The sequence below is a fragment of the Pelecanus crispus genome, chromosome Z, assembly GCF_030463565.1.
Source record: "Pelecanus crispus isolate bPelCri1 chromosome Z, bPelCri1.pri, whole genome shotgun sequence".
Lineage (NCBI taxonomy): Eukaryota > Metazoa > Chordata > Aves > Pelecaniformes > Pelecanidae > Pelecanus > Pelecanus crispus.
Genome location: NC_134676.1, coordinates 9,714,915 through 9,729,877, shown reverse-complemented (window position 1 = coordinate 9,729,877; position 14,963 = coordinate 9,714,915). Strand labels below are relative to the sequence as shown.

At 43.3% G+C, this 14,963-nt stretch overlaps 1 protein-coding gene across 48 annotated transcripts in view; it reads right to left on the bottom strand.

Annotated features, from left to right (window-relative positions):
• Positions 1–14,963, bottom strand: part of CELF4 (CUGBP Elav-like family member 4) — a 700,143-nt gene that overhangs the window by 168,373 nt on the left and 516,807 nt on the right. For 10 of the 48 annotated variants that reach the window (XM_075726713.1, XM_075726739.1, XM_075726712.1 and 7 more), the window contains exon 5: positions 11,907–11,929. The exons of the other annotated variants lie outside the window; for them this stretch is intronic. In XM_075726713.1, coding sequence (XP_075582828.1) covers positions 11,907–11,929 — 23 coding nt within the window. The remainder of the gene's footprint in view (positions 1–11,906; positions 11,930–14,963) is intronic. 48 annotated transcript variants of the gene reach the window in all.

Genomic DNA, 14,963 nt, shown 5'->3' with positions numbered 1-14,963 from the left:
TGTTCAGAACCAGACTTGCCAATGTGGTTCTGAAGTATCTAGCAATAGCTTATGCAAGAATATTTTATGTGCATTTGATGCATTTTGTACTACAATAGTTTCTAACAGACACTTCATGGTCATCTCTTCTAACCACATGCAAAGACTAAAGTGAGGTAATTTCAAACACTGAGGACGAGAATGCTAAGCCTGAAACAACAGCTACATAGGAAAATCTGACACATATCCTTGATGAGAAAAAAGAACCAGAAGAATAATGAAGATGCCATCTCTGCATTTTTCCATTCTGAGATTTGTAGGTTTCTGATCATTTGAATATTCATCTAGGGGAAAATCTGAGGTCATTGGGTTCGGATAGACAGTGAATCTTCATTCACAGCTGTATGTCAATGGCTGTCAGTCAAACATGAGGAAAAGGGAATCAAAATCAGGAATTTCTGCTCCAGAAAACATAGAGCTTTATTTCAGTGACAAACTCCAGAACACCTGAAATATCCTATTTCCAACTTTTGAAAATGATGTATCATTAGACAGACAGAATTCAAAAAAACAGTCCCAGATTTTTCTGAAAATATTGGTAAGCAACTGATCTGAAGAATCTCTAATAAAAAAGCATCATCTATAAACAATAGCTCTGTTACAATGCGACTGATTTGTACAATTCAGAGGAAATGCTGACGTCCTCCATTCAAGCAGTAGTTTCAAGCTACTGAAAATGTAGCTTTAAATCCTGACGGCATCTGCTCCTCTTTCATGAGTTAATTCAAGGGGAATAAATGTGCAAAACAAAGGGAAGAAGGAAGGCAAAAGCACACTGGTACCAGACAAACACCACTCCCACAAATCTCCCTTATTTCCACCATCTGCTGCCAGGTTTCTTGTTAGAATGTGCAATGCATAATTTACTCCTCATGTCTTTCCTTTCATCGTCCTGTGAGTACAGATTCTTCCATGGGCATCCTTGGTGTTACTGCCATTCCTGTCACTAGTGTAAACTGAAGCTGGCTGGTGGGTTTACTTATATGAGTGTGCACTCTGCGGGATAGCTGCTGCAACTTCTTAGCAGCCTCTGCCTTCAATGACACTATTTTTGGACCTCTCTCTCACTCTCTCTTGTCTAGCAATGTCTTGTCTCATGGAGACTGGAGAGCTAAGTTCATTAAAATGGAATTTGGTGGGTTATTGCACAAAATTACCTCTATTTACATCTGCTGCCTGTCACTTTCAATGCTCTGTGTCTTTTATCACTTAATACTTCCACTACTTGTCCATGCCAACTTTCAGTGGGCAGCAGTTGTAAACTCAAGTTAGCATTGCTTGTTGCATGCACTCCTTCCTACAGAAACAGTCTTTAACAGGCTGTGTGAGCTGGTGTCTTGTCCAAGAATATTTGTTCATGGGTAAGACAGAGCTACAGCTGTGCTGGTATCTAGAAATGCCAAGAATATCCAAAAATGATTTTCCTAGGCTGATTTACAGTTCCTACACTGTGTAGTTGTTAACTCTTTGGCTACTCCAAAATGTCTTTGTTGAGATCAGCTGGGAAGAAAAGAATAAAACTTAAAGTAAGCTTTTGGCTGGAGTGAGCACTGAATCTGAACCTTTCATATCTCAACTGGGCTGGGCTGCAAAATTTCAGCTAAAAGAGAAGTTATGAATTTTTGCTCACCAATGACAGCTTAGCAGTCAGTCAATGATTGATTGCATAACAAAATTCATACCTATGACACATTCAAGAGGTGGACACCCATCTGAAACCCCAGTGCCTTGAGTTAAAAGACTATACCTGGTTGCTGGTTAGGCACATGGCAGACTGTGTTGTCTAGTGGCCGAGTCACAGCCTACAAAGCAGTGTGTACTCTAGTCTAGTATATGCTCCTGGTTGCGCAGAACTGCCTCAGGTAGTAGAAAATCTTGAAAACCAACCCATTTTCCTGCCTAACACGCGACATCCATCACCTTCACCTCTGTTTACTTGTGCAAGTGGTTCAGCAGAGATGTTGAAAGGATGAAGAGCAGCAGAGTGCATTATTTCCACAGACCTCAGCAGGCACTGGCTAATGTCCCACATCTGCAGAAGCTCAGACAATTACATTTTTCTTCTTGCTTGCTGTTAGTATGGTATCCAAACACTTAGCTGACTACCACAGCAACGCCAGGAAATCTGCCCCTGTGAAAATTAGGGACGTACCAACATGGGACAGCTCAGATCTGGATCAGAAACAATGGCATTAAAGGCTTCCTTACTCACACTTTCTTCCTGGTCTTTTGTCAGTGAATTAACACAGCATCAAAGTGTCTGCCACCCTGATCTCTGACCATGAGCCTATTAAAATTGCATTGGAAGTTAACAATGAAGATGGAAAACAAAGATCAAATGAATAATGCATAAAAAAAGCACTGCAATTAGATATTGAAGAAAATGATATATTAGATAGCAAAATATCTTGAATTATAAATTAGATGGGGAAATTCTTTTTTTTTTCCCCACTGGGAGGATAAAATGAAAGGAAATACAGAGATACATAGTCTGATTGGCTGATGGGAATAAACTGTGGGGATATTTATGCTTCTTTGCTGTTCAAGCTTAGTAATTTCATGTGTTTTTGCAAGATAACACTTAGGTCACGTGATCTCATCAACCAATTGAGCTGCCAGGCTCTTCGCTGACACTCGGTAATGAAGTGATATGGTAGGGTAGGACACAGTCACCTTATCTTTTTATAAATGCATTGAGTGGCATTTGGGATGCCTTCCTACCTTTCCAGTTCATTTGCATTACACAAGAACCCTCTAAATGTTAAAGCTTTCACTTGCAGTGAAAGTTTGACGCTTCCAACGGCATTCAAAGATGTCTGTCTTGGAGCGGCATAAAAATAATGATGTGCAGTTGCGTGTGTGGGGATGGGGCTGGGTACGTGTGTGTGCAACAGCTGGCTGAGATGCTCCAGAGCTGTCTCTGGCACCAAAGCAACACGTGGTGTCCACCCGAGTTGACAGGCCTACCCAACCTGAAATCATCTGAGTGCAGTTTCTGAAATTGTTTGAAAGTGGAGTGTCAGGAAGATGTTTGCATGGCGGCTGACATCTCCTCCCGGCGTGGTTTAATGACATCCCTCCCTTGTCATAACTCTTCTCACACTTCACGGATAATAACAGTGGTGGAAGATCTTGGCAAGACAGGGTTGGGGGCAGGAACAGGAATGTGGGAAAGGCTGGGAGGCAGGAAAGTGCAAAACACTGGAGACAAAACCACTTGAAAGGGCAGAATCAGCCTGAGCATTTGTACCTAGGAGGGCTGTGGGTGTTTCTTGCTTTCCGCATCATTCTCCTGTCTTGTTAAAGGATACGGATTTATCTGCCTTTGCCAATCAGCCCAGTCTAGAGGGGCAGGCAAGGATGAAAGCTCTCTTGGTATGGAGGCCTGCCTATAAAGGTGCTAATTGTCTCCATGTATTTATTACAATATGTTTGGCGGGTGCAAGGAGGGAGAGGGCAGGGAACATGCTGCTGCCTTCAAGAGTTTCCTCCTAGCCGCACTGGGCTTCTGGCTTTGGTGGGACTGGCAGGCAGATTGCATCTGGAGAGAGACTAAAATAAACACTGCAAAGCGAGAGCTTGGGGGGACAAAAGTGCTTGACAGAGTTGAGGGGTTTGAACTCCTGACTTTTAAAACTGGCTCTGCCACCTTTCTGCTGGCTCAGGCTGGGCAAGCTGCCCCATGCTTCTGCGCCTCAGTCTCCCCTTTTGTAAGACTGGGAAGAGAAGGCAGTGCTAGGATTGAAGAATGAAGATTGATCCCAGAGCAGACCAAGATGACATGAAACGTTACAACATTGTCACATAGGAGATGAACATGGTTCTTTTAAAATGCCCCATCAGCACTACATAATCTCAATTAAATGCAATTATAGCCAGGAAAAATGATCAAGAGCTAACTCACAGAGTCTATACTCATTTGTTTTTTCCCCCACTTCCAAAGAAAGAGGCACATTTTCCAAGTGTTTGCTAAATAGTGTCACCCACTTATTAGTGTAAAACTGGGAAACCAGACTTCTGGCCCTGTATTTGGTCAGTTCAGTGTGTGGGAAAGATGCTGCCTCTGGATTTCTGGTGGGAGATGTAGCCAGCAGAACAAGCCACATTACCCACAAACTCTGTGTGCTGCCAGGCACAGAAAAGACCTGTTTCTGTCAGGTGTGAAGACAGTGAGAGAGCAGAGGAGCTGGGGAACTGGGTATGCTCCTTCCCGCATCTCTGGATGGCTGTCTCAGCTGTCTCCGCAGCTGTAAGAGGCAGTTCAGGAACAGAAAGCCTGCACCTGCTGCTGAAAGAAACATGATTTTGTAGGCGCTCAGTGTCTGAGGATTTCAATGTGCAATAAAAAGATAATTTATAGTAATCATAACAGCCACGGGTGAAACCTTGAGGCCTTTAACAGTCTTTTGTGGGGCAGAACGACCACGTAAGCTGGTGACAAGTTTGCTGTCTCAAGGACTAAGTAAATGACTGAACTGCAGTCCAAGGACTATCTCAGTAATAATATGGCAAAGGCAATGCAAAGACCCTCCTGTCTTTAGCTAATACACCTGAGGAAGGGCTCCTGTACACCCAAACTTTGTCTTCTCCCCTTTCTCCATACATAGCAATCTTCACCATGTGGCCTAATAAGAGTAGATGGGTGGGGTTTTTTGCATATGAACTTTGTCTAAAACACACATATGACTGTCCTTTATAGAAAACATAAAAGTTTGTTGGGCCAAATATGTCTCTGACGTAACGCATTTGAGCACAGTAGAGATCCATTTTAGCCACCGTGTCCAGCTATGCAAGGGGTATATGAGGCACGTGTACAGCTCCCTGCTGCCCCTTGGCCACATCCACACACCAGGTACATGGAGAAATCTCCCAAGCCCCTTTTTAAATGTCTTTCTGGCAGATGTACAGTGGACAGGCTCCTGTGAGAATGGAGGGCATCTCCCGGAGGACAGAAGCCTGTGTTCCTGCCTTTGGTAGCAATGACTGACACCGTGGTAGCCTCTCAGGCTTGTGTGTGCTCTGCCAGCCCTCTGGGAGTGTATTTACAAATTAAATGAAAGAGACAACAGATGCTTTCACATTACTTGACAAGGAACTGAATGACAAGGTCAAGGAAGAGGAAAGGAAGAAAAGAGCTTTGTCAAAAGGAGTGTGTACCTCAGTGGCCAGGATTATCTTAAATGGGCTCACACCTACTTCACTGGGTGAGTCCCTGTGCACCGAGAAAGCTGGTCCTTTGGATGAGCTGTTCAGCTAGCATCATTTCTTTTGCTTCTCTCGGCTTTCCAGATGGAGGATGAAAGATCCCAGTGCATTTTCCTTGTCCAAAAGGACTCAGTCCAACTGGTGTGCCATCATTTCCTAGCTCTGCACAACAGATTCCCCTCTCCAAGGCTGTGTGTGGGCAGATACACAACACCTAGAGATTAGCGTTTGCCCCAGTCTATACAATGCTCTTTTATATTTCAGAGTTTGCAAGGAACACATGGGTATGTCATTGAGCAGAGCGGCAAGCCAAGGGATCCTCTCTTCTGTTGGAGTAGGTGTCTGTGCTTGCTGCTCATATAAAATGTGTCCCCTGAAAACACTGGGGGTGGATATGGCACCTGGTTGATTTGCTGTGCCATGAACATATTTCCGGTTTGAGGTGGTGTTTGTGAGAGTGATGGACACCTTGGAGAAGCCAACTGAAGCTTGAATTTACTGAGAGCTTAGATCAAAGTCTGATGTAGTTAATAAAGTCTTGCTCTTGTCCTCACTGGGCTTTAAAGTAAACTTTAAGCTCTTTAGGTGAGAATCTCTGGGACTCATTTCACCTAGCACCAAATATCTGAAAATTTGGAGTTAAGTCAAATTGAACCATGCAAGCTCTCTCTATCACCAATGGAAAGAATCAGAGTCCTCACTCCTGAGAGTGAGTCCTGCCCCAGATATGGAGATATAACATGAATTTCATGCCAGAAATTTATTCAGGTTACTGGAGGAAAAATGCACAAACCAGAACATCAGCATGAGTCTAGCAGAAACAGTACCAGCAGATACCAGAACATTCAGGTAAATCTTGATGCAAGACAGAATGCAGAAAGTCTGCTAAATTGTAAGTTAAGTGCAGAATGAAACCTAAAATAAGGCCTCTTATGTGGACATCCCTGTGAATTTCTTACATTTTATATGGCTTGGCTCCCTCAGATGTCTCCATGACACCAGCTAATATTTCCTCTGCTATTCACCACACAACAGCAATGGGAAGAGTAGAGTTTAACTATTATTGCCAGGGGGCATTTAAGGTAAATACTGTGCAATTCTCCATATTTAACTAAGCAGCTAAAGAGGGCTAACATGTCTATCTTAACCAGTATTTTTAACAAAGAGGGCACCTAATTCCATTAGAGATATTTAGGATGAAGTGCTCAAGTGATTTAAGTAGAAAAGTATCGTGTGAGTTTTGGTGGGATGCGCGCTCTCTCTCTTTCTGTTTTTGGTTTGTTTGGTTTCTTTTAAAATAAAAATCCCTATAACCAAAGGGGGATTGCAAACAAAAAAAAAGAACATAAATTTGACAGATGAACCAGGGTGCATATAATTAAATCAGAATTATTTTTGAAAGGTTTGCCACTGATTTTTAACAGTGCTGCATCCCCATCTATTTTCAAAGAAAACCCTGGAAACTGATGGGTGCTTAACACACTCCGAAAATTTGGTAATTTCTTTTGGCCCAAAACACAAATTGAGAAAAGTAGGCACTTCCTTTTGAATACTTTGTCCATAAGAGCATTTATTCCTGGGCATCATCATTACGCTTGTTTTACAAGTCTCTAATGACTCCAGGTCGGTCGGGATGTCTGTTCATGTTCGAGCTGAAAGACAGCAAGAGAGAGAGCGGGGCTGTGAAGGGCAGTCAGTAGTGAAGACAGGTTTTCAGTCTTCAAGCTCCTGAGCTTTTCTTCCTTGAGATGAAGGCAGGGAAAGGGCTATTCCCTGGCACAGGAATGAGCCCAGCGTAATGGAAGAGAATAGCTGCTCACGAGCTCTTCTGATGCAGGCACGTCCATCGGGAGAGCTCCTCCTGCATGAAAGATCTGTGCTGGCACTAATGAATTTCTTAGCGATTGATTATGGAATCAAAGCTCGTCATTTGTCCTCAATGGGCTTCAATGTAATTTCTGCATGTGTTAAAGAAGCGACTCATCTTTGTTGATACAGATTAGGATTAAAACACACAAGGGGAGGTGGGGAAAAGGATGGAGCTCAAAGCTTTCACCTGTATCTTCTCATCTTTGGAGCGTAGTTTAATAAAATCAGAAAACATATGCAGGTGGCTGGTTCAGAAATACTTTGCCAGCATAGCAGCTGCTTAAAAGCTTCCAAATGTTCAAGATGTTTATGAACTGGGATCTATCTCTTGTCATCCTCCATCCTCCACACTCCCGCACACCTCCTCTAATTACAAAAAAATTAAACACTGAATAACAAGTACATTCAGATGAAGCTGGGGTCTGGATTTGTCCCTCCTTGCCTCCTGCTATGCTATCAACTCTATAAGAGAGCAGTTTGGATTGATGCAGTCTGGGGTCTCCTCCTGTGCTGTCCATGTGTACCTTGTGGCAATTTTCATGTTTTAGAAGGTGATTTAGAGGGGAAATTAAGCCAGTAGGAGTACATAACTCCGATGCTGGGGTTATAGCCCAAAGTATAAGAACTGCAACACAACAGAAGAGGATAGAGCAGCTCTGCATCAGAGGCATTGCACAGAAACTACAAGTACAGTTCATGTAGTGATGATCTCTTCCCCTTTTTCCCCCATATCCAGAGGACACTGCAGTTAATTCTCTGCATGGGCACACAGAGACACACCTATCTCTGCTTGGTTTTTGAAACAACCTTCCTTGTCTTCAGGAGGACTTTGGGAAGCACTGAACAAGGAGCCTTCCTTCTGCAGCCAGATCTGCTGCAGCCCAGGCACATTGAGCCTTGGTGTAGGCTGAATCACTGAATCTGCTCCAGACACCAGGCGAGGGAGCAATCCTTCCCACTATTACACCGTAATGTGTGAACTATTGGATATTTCTTTTCTCTGCTTTTCCCCACCTCCTGCCCTGCCACCTGTGAAATTTCTAAAACTTTTTTCATTTATGAGGAAAATTAAATAAACAAATAAATAAACCCCCAGAACTCAAAGATTTCTTATTAAAGTTCTGAACATATGCTACTTAGGAAAAAAAAATCTAAGTGAAATTGGCTGATAAAGTAAGAATCCCACAAAGAGCTGTTCTTCCAATCATCCGGTATTTCTCCTGTAATTTCCTCAGAGATTGTGGAATGATTTTCCAGATGTCTCTGTTCCTTCCAGGTGGCATGTTCAACATGATTTGGAACAAGTCCAATCTTATGCTTCTTCCTATACAGGGCAGATGATACTGGGAAAGGTACATACATGTAGTAACTTCCACTTTTTTTTTGAAACATAAATAGCATGTTTCCTAAAACATGGAAGAAAAGCACAACTCAGAGCCATAGTGGTTTTCTTGTGAAGCTCACAAATTTGCCCTGTCTGAGAAAGGTACCGTATTTTCTGATCAGTAAGAAGAAAACCAAGGGCAGATTTTGCTATGGGACAGAGTTGTAAGGGGTCAGGATGTGGCACAGTTTCCTACTGCCCTTTAATCTGATTGACATAAATCCTGGTTAGTATAAAGGCTACTTTGGTTCACCTCCTTGTACCTCCTTGCTTGCCAGGTTGAACACAGGCTGGCAGCAGAAATGTGCAACCATGGAGCTAGGGCTGCAGGGAGTGGGGCTTCTTCTGGGGCAAGAAACATACAGCAAATAAAAACAGCAGCAGTAAGTTTGGGGCAGTCTCTTGGATCGGGCCAAAAACAATGGCATATTCTGCCTATATTCAGTATTTTGACATTTGGGGAAAAGAGATCTGTTGATATTTTAGTCTAGTCTACCCTTGATTTTAGTCTAGTCTACCCTTGATTGGCTTAGAGTAGACTTGGTAGTGTAGGTTAATGGTTGGACTGGATGATCTTAAGGGTCTTTTCCAACCTAAACGACTCTATGATATGTCTGCTAGAGAGCCTAATCCTGTGGTTGTTTTCTGCAGAGCGCACTAATGTTTACAGGAGCTGCAGTTGTGCAGCTGCTAACAGGGACCTCCATCTGTCCCAGCACCTCCTTCACCTGCAAAAGAGCAGACATAGCTAACGACAAACTGGATGATTCCTCACAGAAAAGTCTGCTCTGCTTTTCACCTGATACATTTTTTACCCTGCAAATTTAACTGCTTCTCTGTCAATGAGAACCATCTTTATTTTTGGTACTGGCTCACAGCTCTGCTCTGCATTATCAGAGAGATTACGCAAATCAGTACTATCAATGGCCCCTGACTCCTTGTGATGAATGGATATGGAAGTGTAAATGTCACAGGTGCATTTTAATACTTGTGATTTTTAAATGATGAGGAGGATCCTCGCTGGGACGACAGACAGAGATGGACATTGGTTGTGGCAGTGAGCGCTGAGCACTGCTCTTGAGCAGGGTTTGTGTTCTGCCTCCTCCCAGCACTGACATCAGCGGGGCAGTAAAGACCTGTTGGGTTTTAAGATGAAAGTAGAAGGGAAGGCATTTTTCCCACCCCCTTATTGGCCCCTGTGATATACTTAAATGCCTCCAGCATGCCAGCATCACGAGCAAAGCATAAGTGAGGGAAATTGGACCTACGTTTCTTCAGCTCTACGATTTGCTGTTGCAATTCCCTCAGCTCAGACTCCATGTACATGTTTTTGCCATTTTCACTCATGCTTTTTCAATCAAAGCCCAGCCTTTTAATGGGCAAGTTTTTCCAGCAAAGTGCCTAAATGTTGTTGAAGAGATGTTTCCCTTCCTCCAAAAAATAAGTGTGATTTTCAGAAAACCTCCTTAATCTTGTGCTGTCAAAAAGACTAATTTTAATTGAAAACTTGTATCACCGATGGAGAGCGTATTACTCACCATCTATCTGTAATGCCCACCTAAGCTATCTATCCAGAAATGTTCTGTAAGGCAGTGAGTCTGCTGCATTGTATGAATAAAAAACTTTCAAGGAAAATCAGGAAAATTAGGAATGTGGTAAATTCTAAACATTTCAAAAATTTTTCCCTTTTCTGAAGTGGTGTCAAAGGTGCGATATGTTTGCTAAACTGTTCCTCTAAGGACAAAACTGAGGAAAAAGAAAAAGCCCTTTCTCAGCTTAGACTCACTGAGACTTTCCATCTCCATAATTATGTGAATACCAGAATGCTGTGCTATGATTTTAACCTTTCATATTTTTCCCTTTTTATGGTAACCCTTTCTTCCCTACAGTTTCGCCTGCATTTCATATGTTTCTAGTACATTTTAAGTGCAATAACCTAGTGCTTTCTTCAACAACCAAAGCCAATTCAAACATAAATATATATATTTAAATACAGGAACAAGAAATTTGCATAATTTCCACCAAGATATCTCTTGACACTGGGAGATGTGCTGAAACCAACATTTTGCCTTGAACTGCTTTGGTTTTGACAATGAGTTTTTACAATAAAGTGTGGGATCCATCTTATCCAGCTGAGGATGTTTAGAAGTTAGATGTCTAAGCTGGTCATCCTAGGGTTCTTTTATTGTTATCTTGGATATATAAACACTTCCTGAGGGCAATTAATCTGGTTTTTCTTACACACTTACCTTTGGCTGCAATGAAATGACCTCTGGTGGTGCCTGTTCTTCTGTATTGATTGTAAGGAAAGCCTGGCATGACTAACCCCGATTAGACATCTGGCTTTCAGGACACCTAAATCAGGGAAGGTGAACCCTGCCCCAACTGGATTGGCAGAAAATGCCACCAAACCCTGTTATTAGCATATCTATGATCACCCCTGTGTCAGACCCCTGGGTATCTGCTGACTCCTGAACATTGTTTGTGGGCAAATGAGACCATGTCTTTAAATCCCAGAGCAGTGGCAAGACAAAACATAGGATGTCACCTGCAGTGCTTAACTTTCTTAGAAGTGCTGTTGAAAGGCCAGAAAGTTTGGAGACTGCTTTCTACCAAGCCATCAAAGAGAGCACTGGAAACAGACTACATTTGTCTCTAAAACCCTCTTTTTCATTTGCACCTCAGGTTTATTTCCCCAGAGTTTGCGACAGCCAGGTTCTAATTTTGGATACGTGACTATCTTTTGCTGAGACGGTCACCAAGAACACGAGATCGACAATAAGTTTTTGGATGTGGGAATCAGCAACAAATTACTTTTTGAAAGTAATTTGAGCAACACTCAGTAGTTGATAGATTCAGGCCACAAACACTTTCACCTGAATCAAGACAACCTCCAAAACAAATACACTGGCCTGGAAGGAAAGAGCCTTGTACTGGAGGGATGATTGGGTCACTGAGCATAGCAGTACTCATTATAGATAGAAAAACATAAGATGAAGGATAATAAGGGAGATCTTGCGTGGTCTAGGGAGAAGGGTGTAAAGGGAAGTGCTGAGGACACTTGAGTTATTCTAGCCTGTTGAGATCTTAAATGAATACTAAACAGGAGTCCAGAAAGATGAAGAAAGAGAGCAGAAAACACAGTCAGTCTGGTAACTCTGATCTCAGCTCAGCCTGCAGTGAATCTGAAAATGACTTCAGGCTGGAGATCTCCAGCTGTGACTCTGGTGAGATGGTCCCCCTTGCCGTCAGTGGAGAAAGGACAGAAAGAGCAATGGCTGGTATTTCCACCCCTGCGTTTACTCCTCAAACTGCCCCCCCTCAACCCTTCTGCCCCAAGACAACAATAAAATCTGCTACTTCCCTCCTCCTGCTGCAGAAAGGGAGGAGTGACCTTGTGGAAACAGACCCACTGAAGGAGGGGTTCTCATGCTTTGAGACCTGCAGGGCCATTTTCTTTCCCAAAAACACCCCATGCTGACCTGATCCCACTCCCAGGGAGGGGGCTGACAACAATCTCTCCTGACTGGGGCGAGGACAGGCTAGCCAGCATGCAAGCTCTTTGGAAAGCACTGCCGATCTTATGTACAGCTGCCCAGCAGGAGAGGGCTGTCTCTCGGCAGGACCTCAGTGGCTACATCTACATTACTCAGAAAGGGCACCATCTGGAGCAGCAGGAAACATGGCATACGCCACCTCCTGTGGACCGCCTGCCTGTGGAGAGTTTGTTTGGGCCTGCCTGGTAGAGCACTAACCCTCCAGGTATCCCTGGGCATGTGAGGTCTTATACAGTGTGAGCAGAGTATACTTGACACACCTTAGGCCATTCTTGCAGGCTCATTATCTGCACAGAGGGTGATTTCCTGGTCTTGAGCTCTCAGGACTACCCTTAACAGCCAGTGTAGATATCTAACATCAAGCGTTATTCAATTCCACCTGTTCACAAGCAGTTCTACCCCTCTTTTGGACAAGAAAGCATTTCACATTTGTGTCCACCTGGGTCATTCCTCCCTCCTTCCCTCCACCCAACTATGCAAAACTGCACACAACATCAGAGCAGGAAAAGCTGATTTACGATAACAGATCAGAGTGTGGGTACATTGCATGAAATATGCTGTTTGTGACAGAAGGAGCCATCCAGACAATTTGATAGCTCTGCTCCCAGGGGATTAAAATACCTGCTTCATCTCAGCAGAGAGCCTGCGTATGGAAAGAACCTGAATTAAAATCTACCTTTTGCTTCGGTGCCTTCAAAACACTGCTGCCTCTCATGGGCAAAGCCAGACATAATCCTGGATTCAGTGTTCCCTCAGTACTGTTCAGTTTGTCATCTCCCTTTGTTTTTTCGTTCGTTCCACTTACTTGTTGTGTACCCCTGACATGAAGGTAATCAAAATCGCTGGGAGGAGGGGGAGCATCCTCCCTGCTGTAATGAGTGGAGCTCTGCCTGCACCCTGATGCTCCTAGGCAGTCATCAGTCTCATCTGGCTAATGGGTTCATGGTGGTCCCCTAACCACAGCATCTGAAACACCTCCCCATCTTTAGCTAGCCAGCTAGCTCACACTGAGCTCTGTCTTTTAGATAGCTAATGTTAGGTAAGGTACATAAGTCTCATCGTAATTGACTGGATCAAGGTAACCCAGGCAGTCTGTGACAGAATAAAACACAGAATTTACACCAGAGGCCAATGTTCCTTCCTGGCCTCACATTCATGCCCCTAATGTGAAATAAAAAATACATCAAGGGCTACCAAATAGAAAGAAACCAGCTTTTGGCTCAGGGATATTTTGAACTACAAGTCATAGGAGATGGGATGAATATTTTAGGGAAGAATCACTGCCTGCTTGCCTTGATTTTATATTTTTTCTTAGGCGTATACTCTTGGCCATAATCAAAGTCAGGATACCAGGCAAGGCAGGTGTTTTGGGCTGCCCCAGTCTTGCCATTCTTGTGTTCCTCACTATCTCAGACCTTGGATTAGTCACTCAGGGACAGCTTTTTAGTAGTGACATTGTTCCCCACTTCCTTGACCAAGGTCATATTGGAATTCTGTAGAAGGTCTGAGAAGGGGAGGTTTAAATTGGATATTAGGAAAAATTTCTTCACAGAAAGGGGTAGTCAAGCAGAACAGGCAGAACAGGCTGCCCAGAGAGGTGGTGGAGTCACCATCCCTGGAAGCGTTCAAAAAACGGGTAGATGTGGCACTTTGGGACATGGTTTAGTCTAGTTTACCCTTGATTGGTTTAGTGTGGACTTGGTAATGTTAGGGTTAATGGTTGGACTGGATGATCTTAAAGGTCTTTTCCAACTTAAACGATTCTATGATTCTATAATTCCAAATTGTTCAAGTGTAATTTCTACACATTGGACTGTCCACCTGCTGATTCATGGCTGCTACAACTAATTTCAACTGCAGACTATCAGAGTTTTTTCAGGACCTGTCTCTGATCAGTTGATAGTTTTTAAAAAAAAAAAAAAAGAAGGGGGGAACACATCAAATAAATTCAAACAATAAATAAGCCAGCTGAAATCGAGGTCTGCTCATGGATATTCAGTAAGCTGCAAAAGAATCAAAATCTGTTGGATAAATTATTCATTGCAAATTATTTGTTCATCTTTACAGTCATAAAATTATACAATCCATGAAAAAATAAGTCCTGCAGAGTATTTGACTCTAGCCCTGTGCTACAGAGGAAAACCCCATTAGGTTGGTATTTGGGATGAATGACACACCTGTGGCCCTGCTGATGGGATCTGGGGTGTCCAGTAGCTCTGATTTTAGGCTGGGAGATGGAGTACCATACAGGTAGCTGCTTCATTGCCTCTGGGAGGGATAGTTTCATTTGCTCTTAGGGGATATGAGAATATTCCTCCCACATTCCTCCCCCTATCCCAGCAGAAAAGAGAGGGTGTGGAGACTATGACTCTCATATATCTCAAATATTTTAAGTCACACAAATCCACTTCAGCTTTGTGTCAATGGGTTCTGTTCAAAGTAGGATGTGTTACAACACCTCATGCTTCGACATATTTGTGGCCCTTTATGCCACCTTAATTCCAGTACTAGAGGAAGACTGTTGTGCATTGCTGTCAACTCACAGTGGTCCTGTTTTATAGGTGGATACTTAGGTTTGTTCCAGCAGACAAAATGGAAAGCAGGAGTGTGCTGCTTGACTTCCTCCTCTCTCCATCCTCCTCTCTCAGATACACACCTGGGACCTTTTCCCTGCACAACACAATAAATCTGCCTCTACACAAGGGAGGGGCATTGAGCTGTGCTGATAACTCACAGCTGGGCACACTCTTTGTGCTCACTTTGCATTGCCAAGTGTAGAGGGGTTGGACTCAGGGGTTGATAAGCACAGAGGGCCATGTCAGCTGTCACTTTGCTGTGATTCAGCCTACTTCTTATGGCCCAAACCACTGAAAATACCCTTTATTTTCAAAACAAGAAATACAGCAGAG